The sequence below is a fragment of the Penicillium hispanicum genome, assembly GCF_028827665.1.
Source record: "Penicillium hispanicum strain IBT 35686 chromosome Unknown utg000008l_segment0_segment0, whole genome shotgun sequence".
In the NCBI taxonomy this organism is placed as follows: domain Eukaryota; kingdom Fungi; phylum Ascomycota; class Eurotiomycetes; order Eurotiales; family Aspergillaceae; genus Penicillium; species Penicillium hispanicum.
Window position 1 is genome coordinate 1,005,831 of NW_026623200.1, and position 12,638 is coordinate 1,018,468.

At 54.2% G+C, this 12,638-nt stretch overlaps 3 protein-coding genes across 3 annotated transcripts; 2 read left to right on the forward strand and 1 right to left on the reverse strand.

The window, feature by feature from the left end:
- Positions 1–459: 459 nt before the first annotated feature.
- faa4 (long-chain fatty acid-CoA ligase FAA1) lies at positions 460–2,683 on the forward strand (the record flags this gene model as incomplete). The annotated part of the gene is made up of 3 exons (XM_056948382.1): positions 460–899; positions 969–2,535; positions 2,594–2,683. The coding sequence occupies 3 exons, from the start codon at positions 460–462 to the stop codon at positions 2,681–2,683; spliced, it is 2,097 nt and encodes a 698-aa protein (XP_056795607.1).
- Positions 2,684–3,408: 725 nt separating this feature from the next.
- On the forward strand, positions 3,409–3,699 carry N7459_009215 (uncharacterized protein; the record flags this gene model as incomplete). The annotated part of the gene is made up of 2 exons (XM_056948383.1): positions 3,409–3,422; positions 3,492–3,699. 2 exons carry the CDS (start codon positions 3,409–3,411, stop codon positions 3,697–3,699), a joined length of 222 nt encoding a protein of 73 aa, XP_056795608.1.
- Positions 3,700–8,309: 4,610 nt separating this feature from the next.
- Positions 8,310–10,707, reverse strand: N7459_009216 (uncharacterized protein; the record flags this gene model as incomplete). The annotated part of the gene is made up of 5 exons (XM_056948384.1): positions 8,310–9,699; positions 9,765–9,861; positions 9,928–9,977; positions 10,372–10,561; positions 10,698–10,707. The coding sequence occupies 5 exons, from the start codon at positions 10,705–10,707 to the stop codon at positions 8,310–8,312; spliced, it is 1,737 nt and encodes a 578-aa protein (XP_056795609.1).
- Positions 10,708–12,638: the final 1,931 nt, after the last annotated feature.

Sequence of the window (12,638 nt, forward strand, 5' to 3'; positions counted from 1 at the left end):
GGATTTAACTAGTCTTGCAACTCCAGAGACCCATAGTAATCTGTACATCCGGCTTCACGCCTCCCCCAAGTAAAGTGCAGAAGTGCGTCATCGGGGAAACCCCCAGCCACATCGCCAACGGAGTCCCGCAGCTCCTGCTCTCTCTCTCCCTCTCTCTCTCGCTACCTCTCTATCTCCAAAGCTCACTCTCCTCCCCTCCCGGCATACTTTGTGCTTTTCAACCTTCTCCTCCTTCCCTCTCCCCTTTCTTGAGCTCTGCTCGCAATTCCGACTGGCTGGTCACCGGGTAAGTCGGGGTCCGCAAGGTCCGTCGGAGCTTCGCGCATCGTTCCCCCCCAGAATCCACTAACGTCACTGCCGGACGCAGAAGTTTTCCACCGGCTCAGTCTCTGTGTTCCCACCACCGGTCGCCTCCTCTAACCCCATTCCCATCTCTCTCACGGGGGAGCTACAGCCAAGATGTCGAAGCGCGATCTCTACATCCAGCCGCGCATGGTCAAGAAGGGCCCTTTCACCGTCGAGGCGCCCGGCTACGAACCCGTCTCCGGCGAGACCATTCCTCGCCGACACCCGAACGCGAAGAACGGACTCATCCTGCGCCCGTCCGAGGATGTTGCGACCACCTACGACAACTTCCGCCGTTCGGCACGCCTGTTCGGCAACTCCAAGGCCGTCGGCTCCCGTCGGTTGGTCAAGACGCACGTCGAGAACAAGAAGGTCAAGAAAGTCATCGATGGCGTCGAAAAGGAGGTCGACAAGCAGTGGACCTACTTTGAGCTGAGCGGTTACACCTACAAAACCTTCCTCGAGTATGAGCAGCTCTGTCTCCAGCTTGGCAGTGGTCTGTGCAAGCTAGGACTGAAGAAGGACAGCCGAATTCATCTCTACGGTGCGACGAGGTGAGCAAGGATGGATAGGCGTTCAGGTCGAACAGAGCGGAACGAGCTGACCCGTATTTTCCTATCAAGTGCACACTGGCTGGCCATGTCACACGGCGCGGCCTCTCAATCCATTACCATTGTCACGGCCTACGATACCCTGGGTGAGGAGGGCCTCAAACACTCTCTGGCCCAGACCGGGAGCGAGGTCATCTTCCTCGACCCCAGCCTGATCAAGTCGCTGGCCAATGTCCTAAAGGACGTCCCGTCGATCAAGCGCATCATCTACAACACCGACACCGAGGTGAAACAGGAGGACCTGGACAGACTGAAGAATGACTTTAGCCACATCACGGTGCTCAGCATCGAGGAGCTGCGCAAGTCCGGCGAGCAGAACATGGTGGAGCCCGTCCCTCCCAAACCCGAAGACCTGTGCTGTATCATGTACACCTCGGGCTCGACCGGCCCGCCAAAGGGTGTTTCTCTCACCCACGCCAACGTGATTGCCGCAACGGCCGGTGTTAACGAGATCGTGGGCCCCTATGTCGGACCGAAGGATTCGCTGCTCACGTATCTGCCGCAAGCTCACATTCTAGAATTCATGTTCGAGAATCTGTGCTTGTTCTGGGGTGGTACCATGGGATACGGCAACCCGCGTACTCTGTCTGATGTCTCAATGCGCAACTGCAAGGGTGACATTCGCGAGTTCCAGCCGACCATTCTGGTCGGTGTGCCGGCTGTCTGGGAGTCGGTGAAGAAGGGGGTGATGAACAACCTCAACAAGAACAGCGCTCTGATTAAGGGGATGTTCTGGGGCGCCCTAGCCGCCAAGAACTTCCTGCTGAACAACGGCATCCCCGGTGCCAACTTCGGTGCCTCCATCCTTGATACCGTTGTCTTCAAGAAGCTCAAGGAGGCTACTGGTGGCCGCCTTCGTATCATGATGAACGGAGGTGGTCCTGTCTCCAAGGACACTCAAAAGTTCCTGTCGATGGCCATTGCCCCCATGATCAGTGGCTACGGTCTCACCGAGACCTCTGCCATGGGTGCCCTCAACGACCCTCTGGCATGGAACCCCGATGCCTTGGGCGAGATACCCGCCTCGGTGGAGATCAAGCTCGTCGACTTCCCCGATGCCGGTTATCTGGCCAAGAACACCCCTCCGCAGGGTGAGATCTTGATCCGTGGAGGCAGTGTGACCGCAGGATATTTCGACAACGAGGAGGAAACCAAGAGCTCTCTGACTGAGGATGGTTGGTTCCAGACTGGAGACATTGGCGAGTTCGACTCGCACGGCCACCTTAAAATCATTGACCGCAAGAAGAACCTGGTCAAGACTCTGAATGGCGAGTACATTGCCCTGGAGAAACTGGAGTCTGTCTATCGCTCGTGCCCTGTGGTTGGCAACATTTGCGTCTACGCGGCCGAGGACCAGGACAAGCCTGTTGCAATCATTGTGCCCATCGAGGCGGCACTGAAGAAGATTGCCAGCGATAACGGTATTGAAGGTGACACGGTCGAGACACTGGTGCACAACGAGAAGCTCAAGCGCCTCGTTCTGCAGCAACTGCAGAGCTCCGGTCGTGCCGGCGGTCTGAAGGGCATCGAGATCATCAATGGTGTTGTACTTTCTGACGAGGAGTGGACCCCCCAGAACGTAAGTTTGTGAATGTCTCTTTGCAATCATCCAATTCCATACTGACAACCACTCCCAGGGCTACATGACGGCCGCGCAGAAGCTGCAGCGCAAGAAAATCACCAGCAAATACCAGGCCGATATTGACAAGGCCTACGGCAAGAAATAAACACTGCAAAATGACGTTCAACATGCCTGCCCTGTATCTGAGGCTTTTGTGCTGTATCTGCTTTTTTTCCTTTCTATCCTTTTCGGCTCCTGTTACCCTCTTCTGCGTTTAATTTGCCTTGCCGATTTGCGATCTCCTTCTGTTCTGTGATATATCAATTCCTGTTACGGAATGTCTGCGCTCCCCCCCCCCCCCCTGCCCATGATGTAGACGAGATAGTGACGAATGCGGGACATGACACGGCGGCGAGTTCGCCATCCTCCGCTCTCATATAATACAACTTTTCTAGCTCGCTAAATCCTGGCTTTTCCTTTTTTTCGCTACAGTGTAGATTACATGCTCATTACTCGTCATCTGGCGTAAACCAAGGATCTCTAGCCTTGTAACGTCCGTCGGACTCCAGTTGAATGCTACGGGTCGTAGTTATAGTAGTAGGTTTCGATGTTAGGACAAAAGTACCACTCCACTCCTGATACCTCCGCCACGGTTACACCCGCTCCAGCACGCACGCCAGATGGACCTGGCCTCGTGGTACAGGTACCTGACAGGAATCGCCCAGGTACCTCGCATTGCTCTCTACATCCCAGACGCGTGATCTTGCGAGCCGACAGCCCAACCCGGTTAGCACTGCACGTGACACCCAGCGTCCAAGCGCCGACGCGTGCATTTCGCTATTCTTGGATTCGAAGACGACGACTACTCAAACAACCCCGAAAGCAGACCCAATGTCTCTGTGGAGGTATGTCTTGGCGATTTCCCAGGGAGTAGCGCCATTTCTTCCGTTCGAGGACTGACAAACGCCACTCAGCACCTACCGATCCCTGACCCCCAAAACCCGGGCCCTGTTCGGCATCGGCGTCATGGCCTGGGCGGCCATCGGGCTGTGGACTACGCCTCAGGTGGAGAATGCGCTGGGCATGCAGGCTACCAAGGAGGAGCAGGAGGAACTAGATCGAAAGATGGCGGTGCGCATTTCCAGAGCTGCACCCGACGAGAGGGCCGGCCGGGCGAATTGAATGGGATTCAATCGAGCCAATCGAGCTGGATGGACCCCGATACGCGTGACTCAACTTGACTGGATGTCTCGGCTCTTGTGAAAATGGTGTCTGCTTGGACTTCAGCCTGCGGCCTTCAGACTACCTCACTAGTGGACATACATGGGTTCGGCGCGATACTCCTTCCCGCGCCCGTTCGAGGGGAACAGATGGCGACATGCTGCAACGCAGATACAATTCATCGCTGTGGCCCGAGCCTTGTCTGGGGCCCCTGGATCGCAGGCGTGAATTGCACCCATGCGTAAAGACGGAAGGGAAGGGTCCGAGGTCGAACCTGGATGCATTTTAGCATCCGGGACGGGATTCAAAAGAAGGGTGCCCCGTGACTCGGGATTTGAATCTTCGATGGCAGAAGAGGTCGGAGCACTCCTACTTCCGTCAGTGATGTCACGGCTGTACCGGCCGGTGCTGTGGGTTATCGAGCAGTTTCGACGGCGCGTGTCATCAGCTTCGCTGGCATGCAGTCTGTATGTCCAGGTGGCTGCTCTCATGAGGCGACGAGTCTGTCGCCCATCCTTCCCTTTCCGTGTTTAGTGTACCGAGTCCGTGCTGGAGCTTGAAACCCCTGTTTGTGGGATGCTCGGGGAGCAGTGGAGATGCTTCGGATCTACGCCTGCGCCTGCCGGGCTGACGCTGCGCGTCGGGATGGGAATGTCTACATCCTGGCGGTTGAATGAGCAGGTGGCAGTGGGAGTCCTGGTCCAGATCGTGACGATTCTAGTCTTGGTGGTGAGAGGCCAATCACGGGGCATTTTATTCTCCGGGCTTGATGAGGTCGGAATGGGAATGGGAATGACCATGGGAGCCGCAGATGCACTCGGGGACTCGCCGGCCTTGTGGTTGATAGGACTGGAATCGATGCGCTGGACGTGCCAATGTCTCGGTTGGCATTGATGTGCGAGATGCTGTTTCCTTCCGCATCTGATATCCGTGTGCTGCATGTGGTCCTGCTTTGTATTATTCATGGACGTGACTAGGGGCTTTTTCGGACGCATTGAAGATGGGATTGTCGAACCTTTGACCTCCAGCTACGAACAACTGAACTCCCCAGTGACCGTATCTTCTCTCGGAATGTATACTGTAGACCTCGCGGTTCCTCCGCGAGTACACCCACGACAAATCCATCCTCTTCCACCCCAAAGTACCATGACGTATCTCACCCAATCCCCGAACACTCAGACATACTTCCATCTCAACCCTACGTTACCAACCAAGCCCAATCTCCAATCTTCATCCGGTCCCTAACTCGATACACCCCCTCACGTGCACGCCAGGGTCCTCGCGTGATACACCACCAAAGCCCAACAACCCGGAAGCCGTTGACGTGGAACGACGGAGAAAAGACCCTCACCGCGCGCTGGTTTGCAAGCTGCCATCCTCCCAGGGTCGGACACTAGCATCGCCGCAGGCCGGACATGCACCATCGGGCAGATTCGAATCCCGCGCCTGAACGCCGTCTCCGCCAAACATGGCCAATTGAGTTGCTCGACCGGGAATGGACAGGCTGGAGATAAGTCGGTGCAGATCGGCCGGAGAAGCATGACTGCTGGTAGCTTGACTCTGCATTGCAGTAGGAGCGTTGGTGGGAAGGACCAGGGTCTGTGTGTTGACGGCTCCATGCCGGACAGGGATAGATCATCCCGATTAGCTCGCAGGATAGCGGCGGTCATCAAATCTGGGTTGAACTCGAGAGACGATGCGCGTTCTCGTGGGCGATGAGGTGGCCAAGACCCCGACGGCACGCGGTGACGAGCCATCCTGGTCTCGCATGGTTGTCTGAGTAGGCCATGTTATGTTACTCAGAGGATGGCCTTCGTGGTACCGACAACCCAGGGTCCAAGTGTATCTGCCCTCGGCGACGATCGCCAATTGAGCCATTGAGATGCATAGACGCCTTGATCCAGTCTGGCACTTGGGTAGAGAAGAATTCCATCCAAGAATTCACCTGGTCTCGTTGAATACCCCCACTCTTGTCTTCTGGGGAAGGGTTTCTGTCATAACAGGCTACAACATAGCCTGTCTCGATCTCGGAATTCCTAGGCGCCTTCATCTGTCGTGCAACCTCATGGATTCAGAAACCCTCCGCAACGGCCCTACGAGCTCGCTCGAGCCGCGAACAGAAGCAACGGGAGAACAACCAACCCCCTCGAATTTGGCAGAGGTGCCGTTGACTTGCTAACCACCGAGTCAATGTCAATGCACATACATACTTTGGGCTCTCATTTCCGGTCTGGAGGCGAGATGCCCGTGCCCGTGCGCAATTGCCCTTTCGGCCGACGATGGCCCTTGTACGACGTGCGGATGATTAGGGCACCGGCGATGACTGATGACTATGACTGAGCCCGACGACTGATGTATTGGGTCCATACACTGGAAACACCGTACCAGGTGATCTCGTTCTGGCGCTGTGATGTCCTGATTCCGGTTTCACGTTGCCACCGGCGTCAAGGACGGGGAACGAGGATCTTGGTGCTTTTGTCTGTTGCTGAGTTTAGTAATGCCCAGGTCATACGGTTGCAGATTTGCCTCCCTTATTGCCACGATGGAATCCTCTAATATCCAGCACGAAGCCCAGGCGCGTCGAGGGGTGACGGTGGTATACCAAACACTCACCAGAAACATGCCACAGTGTCTCTCGCCCCTCCTTCCCAGGCGCAGTCGGGTGAGGTTCCCACTAACTCGCCGCAGCAGACCGGCATGTCAGTCGCCAGCCGGGGACCTGCACCTACATGTACCATCCCAGCGCAAACAGGGAGGTATGAGGGATCGGAAGTTGCCGAGCCGCAGGAGCAGAGGATCACGAGAGCCCATCGCAGATGGGATCAGCGTTATGATACAGCTGCACGATGTTATGGCAGGACAGGGGCCCTCGTCATCTCCAGGGTATGTCGACCCAGAGGTATGTTGAGTCAGAAGTCAAAGGCGGGCATTACTCGATCAGGAGTACCCGCGTACACACGAGAAAAAGTCGGCCTACGATGGCCTTGCCACGGGAGGCCCAGCGCTCTGCATGTGTCGTAATAGCCGCAGCCGGGCTGAGCTGAGATGAGGCGCAACAATGCATCACCTGCACACGCACTGTCGATCCGATGGCGATCAAGGCGTGGGGATCGGCATTGGCCACTGCCCTTGCTAGTTTGGAAGAGAGGTCGGATGGAGTGTGGAGGGAGTGATGTGGTAGTCTGGACGCAGTCTCGTGGAATGTGTATGCTATACATCTGCGCGCTCCACGCCCGCGGCCCTTGCTGCCTGCAAAGGATTTGCAATGCTTCCAAATCTATCAATAGTTCTTTCCTCCAAGGGGGGCTGCTGCTTTAGATCTCTGATTGGCCTCTGCCTTGTTCTGTTTTGCTGCATCTTGCCATTTCGCGCGTCGTCTCGTTTGATGACGTTTCCAGATCACTGCAACAGCGAGAGCGAGAAAAAAAAAAAAACAGAAACAAAAAACAGAAACAAAAAATCTCCTAGAGAAAAGCAACCTGGACCTAAATACGCCTCGTTGGTTCCCTTCAATCTTACAACATAGCCCCCTGCAACCCTACCCTGCCCAGCCAATCATCCCGTACAATGCCCACTAATCCAGAGGCCTAACTGCTGCCTAGGTGCATATACGACAGGAAGGAGTGTCGATTATCGCTGGAAAGAGCAGGAAATCAACGGAGACCGATACCCCGGTGTGCGCTCGGCACCCATGGCTGCAAGTCTGGATGCCTCGGAGACCGAGCCAATGGGAACAGAAGCGCCCGAAAGGAGGGCTGAAGCATGCCCCGTTGCAATTGAAGATGGGACTGGCAGGATCCCTGCCAGGCTCCGTGCTGCCCTGGTCGGGATGGCGAGCTGGACTGGGGCCGCAGCAAATAACGGTTCCTGACGAAGGGGGCGAATCGGGGAATTGCGGCGGCGCTAGGGAGAGGCTTGTATGGCTGACTGAACAAACATGTAAAACATGTATGAGGAGAGACGGCAAATTCCAATAAGGGGAACGTTAGTATGCAATTCGATGCTATGGTATAGGTCGAAGGGAGTATAGAGTGGAGTCGTGTCGAGTTGAAGAGGAGATCCGTATTGAGATTCTTTCATGGCATTCTGTATGCTCTCCTTGTTTTCCAAAGGGTAGGAACACATGAGAAGAAGAGACGAAGTGGAAATAGTTCAACTGAGGGTGCAGGCGAAATCTCAAGAAGAAACTAGCCGTTTCGAATGTTCTTGCGCGTTGCGCTGCGGCTCCTGGCAGCTTGCATGTTGAAGCCCCGGTCCTCCCGGAGAGCTCTGCTGAAAAAGGTGAAGGAATAAAGATAGACAGGTAATGATAAAAGAGTAAAGCAAAGGGAATCGACATGAAGAGAAGAAACTGAAGTTCTCAAATGACAATGATCAGGAAATAAAACAATCACATAAAGAAAGAAAAATCAAGGGCCGTAAATCGTGTCCCACGCCGTCCTGCACCGATCCGTAATCCCATTCTCCAGTGCCGCTACATGAGTCCTCGTAAACCTAACATCAACCATAAACTAAAGTCAAGTGAACATAAAAAAAAAGAAAAAGAGAGAGAGGGACAAAGCGAAAGGCATCTAGGTGCACAGGCTATGCGGGTTCTGGATGGGATCGTAACGGCCGTAGGTCGAGTAGACTGGATCGTATCCACCCGTGCTAGGGCGATGGTGATTGGTGACACCAGTAAAGACGGGGTCTTGGTAGGGATCTAGGGTAGATGCCGTCTTCAAGGTGTCCATCGGGTCCATAGTATCGTTCATCATGCCATAGTCGAAGCCGGACGAGGACGAAGATGAGACAAGGGGGCTGTCACTCAGCGGCGAGTTCTCGGCCGTAGTCATCTGGCGATAGTCGGTTCTTCCGTATGGCAGCCCTCCACGATGAGCCGAGTCGTACATGAGTAGGTGTGAGCGCGCAGTCTGACCCATTCCGTGAGGGAGTCCTCCTCCACTGCCATCTCCGCTGCTTCCATCGGGGCCCATACTAGCAGTACTATCGCGTCGCCCGTCCTTGTAATGGCCAGGCGAGCGACCCCGGACTACCATCTGGTGAGAGTGCCGACGAGCAACCTTAACCCACTCCCCAGGGACCTCAGCGTAGAGCTCCACCACCAAATTGTAGAATTGTTGTTGCGCGCGACGCTTGCCATTGTTGGCTGTCGCCTTTTGGAACTGAATGCGCTCAAACATGTGGGAGGTGGGTGGCTGACACGGCTGGGGCGCTCCCGTGAAGGAGGAGTTATAGTCCAATGACTGCGAACCGAGTGCGAAACTGGGATGGCTGCCATTTCCCGCTGAAGCTCCCGCTACAGATGGAGGTGGAGACGGTTGAAGTGGCACTCGTTCAGGCTTGCGCTCAGACTGCTTGTCGCGTTTAGGAGTGTGTTGCACGAGCTCCCGAGTCTCCGAATATTGACCATTAACGATGGCAGCAATAGCCATTCCAAAGCCCCGAATTGGCTCCAGGCTATGGTCAGAGTGTCGAATGTAAAGCGGAACGGTCGAGGGCCACGGATGAAGGCTGAAGCTGCAAGTGACGGAGAAATAGTTCCGTCGATAACAGGTCCACTTGCCATCAGCCGCGAAAAAGCCTCGTCCGATCTTAGCTTGAACCTCTGGCTTGACAGTCTGCTGGGTACCTCCAAAGTCTGCCACTATCGATTCAAGGATGCTCGTTTCTTCGAAAGGAGGTGCCTCGACATGCGCGGAAGAACGCTGTGTAGGTTCTACCATCGGCTGCTGGAAGAGGGCGGCTTGAGACCGATCCAGCACGCCTTCCAGAGCCCGAGGCGTACCCGAATATTGATGAGCGCGGGAGACATCATTGACTCCGGCCAGCGGCAAGCCCATGCCCCGGTGGAGCGCATATGAAGACGAATAGGCATTGTTCCGCCCCATGAGGGCTGGAATCGAACTCACGGAGTGGGCCGGTGCTTGCATAGTGTTTGACATGCCCGTAGGGGGGTGACTAGTTATCACCAGACAGGTAAGTAAGTTGGTTCTATCTGAAGAATTAGACGAATGTGAGCTTACAGAGCAGGCACCCGTCGAAACTCCGTAACCCTATCAAAGGGATGTTGATTATGGGACAGATGTGGGAAGAGGGGGCCAGAGGCCGGGGAGAAGGAATCTATCATGTACCCAAAACAAATTAGCTGAGATGATACGCTCTAATGGTCATCAGAGAAAGCCTTACCGGAGCAGGAGTCCGGAGGAGTCATGGCAAGCGCAGTTGAGCCAGGGTAACTGTAATCAGCCCAATCTGTTAGTACGTCACATCACCGCCGACTTGCTCCAGGAAATTAGACGAGGATAAAGGGACGCAGATTCATAGGATCCCGGGCGCAGCACGGAGACCATGATGCGATAAAAAAAAAGACGAGGGCGCGGGCGCTCGAACAGGGCAAATAGCAAAGCAAAGAAAAATAATTTTTAAACGAAAGCACAACACTTATTGCACTGAAAAGACCACATCATCGGAAGAAACGTATGCGCACAGCGGATCGGTATGGAAGGTACCAAAACAGGCTGGACTGAAGTTCAAGCTGCCCGGACCCGGAGGAAGCGCAACGACAAGGGGGGCCAAGAGGCCGAATGGAGCGCCAGGGTAGTCCAGATTCAAAGATGCAGGATAACTTACTGTAAGTCCTGCATCGCAGGCTGCTGTGCGTGGTACCGCACGCCGTTGGTGACAGGCATGGAGGCGAGTGCTCCGACTCGCTGGCTGCCGTCGTCCTCGTCGTTTGGAAACCCTGTCACATGAGAGTTCATATAGTCCCCCTCAGTGGTGACGGGGCAATCCATGGCAAAGGAGTCGGGAAGCAGAGAGGCTGGGCAATGCAGATCAGTCGAATGGCCAGGCGTGAGATGCGGACAAGGCACAGAAGTAGCGGCGGCATGAAACCCACCACATGACGGACACGAAGACCAAAACTAAAAACAGCAGGGAATGCCATTTGGACTTACAAGGATTCATCTTGATCGTGCTGATACCAGGTGCCTCAAGGATCCTGAGAACTGGCCAGTTGAGGGTAACACCAGCAAGATGCCCAAGCTGTCTGGCGCTTGATGTCTGGTGGTGGCGAGGGCAGCTTGACTAGAACAAGCAGCAAAGTTAGTAACCAAGATATACTCTAGTACTTTCTGTTGCTCACAGCTGCGGACCAAACAAATACGCTCTCGAGATGGGTATGGGTGCGTGCTTGTGTCTCTCCGGAGTCACCTCTTCGGAACAAGAGAAAGAATGTGGGGTTATAGACAAAGTGCGTGTATGCACTTCTCAGAGTAAAGCTCGCGAAACACGAATCAAAGGAAGCCCAGATCTGGTGAACCGGAACTGTCTGCCGGTGAAGATATGAAAAGGTTAGGGAGGATGAACACGATGTAGGAGTATGGGATGCAAGGAAGGCGGACGGCGGGGGGAATGTGAAGATAAAGGGAATCAAAGTTGTCAAAGAGGATGATCAGGCAGAGAGGGTGACAGGTAAGATGGGATTCGACGAGAATATGAACCCGAACATGTCTCAAGGTAAAAGGAAAGAGGCGGAGGGGGTATCTCTCTGTTGCCGGCGTCGAGCGAGCGCCGACAGCCAGAGGTCGCGGGATTTGCTCGGCAGCCAGAAGAACGCCTCACTGGTTGACAGAGCTGGCCTTACTCATTTGGGGGGATTCCCTTCCAGGTCATGGGCTCTAGTCTCCGGATAGAATGAAACAATCGGATCAGACAAGAGATCTAAGTGCCCGGAGACACTAGATCGTGAAGATCCAAGCAGCGGATGGGATATTGCAGCCCCGGAACAAGGAGAAAAAGAAATACAGGAAAAGAGGGAAAATGAAAAATAAAAAATTGAAAATGGAATACTGTCAATCCGCAGGGGCCTCGAATGGGGACTCATAACAGCTAAGAACAAAAGGAAAAGAAACCTTACTGGTGTAATCCAGTGCAACGCCAGTCACCACAAATCAACCTTGAGTGGTGGGTGGCGGCGAAGTACTTTCCACGGCGTGGAGATATTGTCGGTATTAAAGTACCGGTGTCTGCAGTGCAAGAGTACTGAAGTACTAAAAGTACTAGAACGAGAGCACTACCTCTAGCTTAAGCAATGGGATTCCAAAGGATCTCACCAAAAGTCCAAGCCTGCAACCCTAAATTGAACTGAGTCGCCTTGATGGGTGCTTTTTTTGGGGATACGTCCCTAGGGCGAAAGAGGTACCGGGATCAATGCAGGAGCCAAGCTCCTCGGGTCCTAGGCGATCAGGCTAACTTCTTTTCGGTGGGATGTTGTGGCTGGACGAGGAAGAGAGAGAAAGAGAGAAGCAGATTTGAGAAAGGAGGAGTGTAATTGATATTTGTCTTCCGCAGTTGATGGTGCTAGGAGAAGTGAGAGCGTTGACCCTGGTCAGCATGGCACCGAGGACAGATACCAATCCACGCAGACTCGCAGACGCGCACATACGTACTCGGCCTAGGCGTCTCAGTTGGAACCGAGGGCCATTGTCGCCACGAGTTGCTGTGGTAGAAGGATTCTGGGCTGCTGCCAGGGACGGCGAAATACGTTGTATTCGACCAGGCTCCGGTGGGTGGCAGCAGCCATTTTGCATAGGGGTCCAACCATAAATGGCCCCAGGGAAGTTCCGTGCTTTCGTTGTGTTTTTCCTTTTTTTTTTTTTTTCTTGGGGTAGAAGAGAAGAAAAAGAAAATCAGGAAATTCGAAATAAAAAAAAATAAAAAAAACGGGCGAAGAATTTGAATTGCTGATTATTTTCTTTTTCCAGCAATCCTGGTCCCGGTCAATAGAGCAAATAGGTGTATGGAGGGGGGCGCAAGTCCCCATAGGGAGGAACTGTAGCATCGACTCATTGGCCCAAGCTCTGGACAGTTTGATTGTTCAAGGAGCATGGCATTGG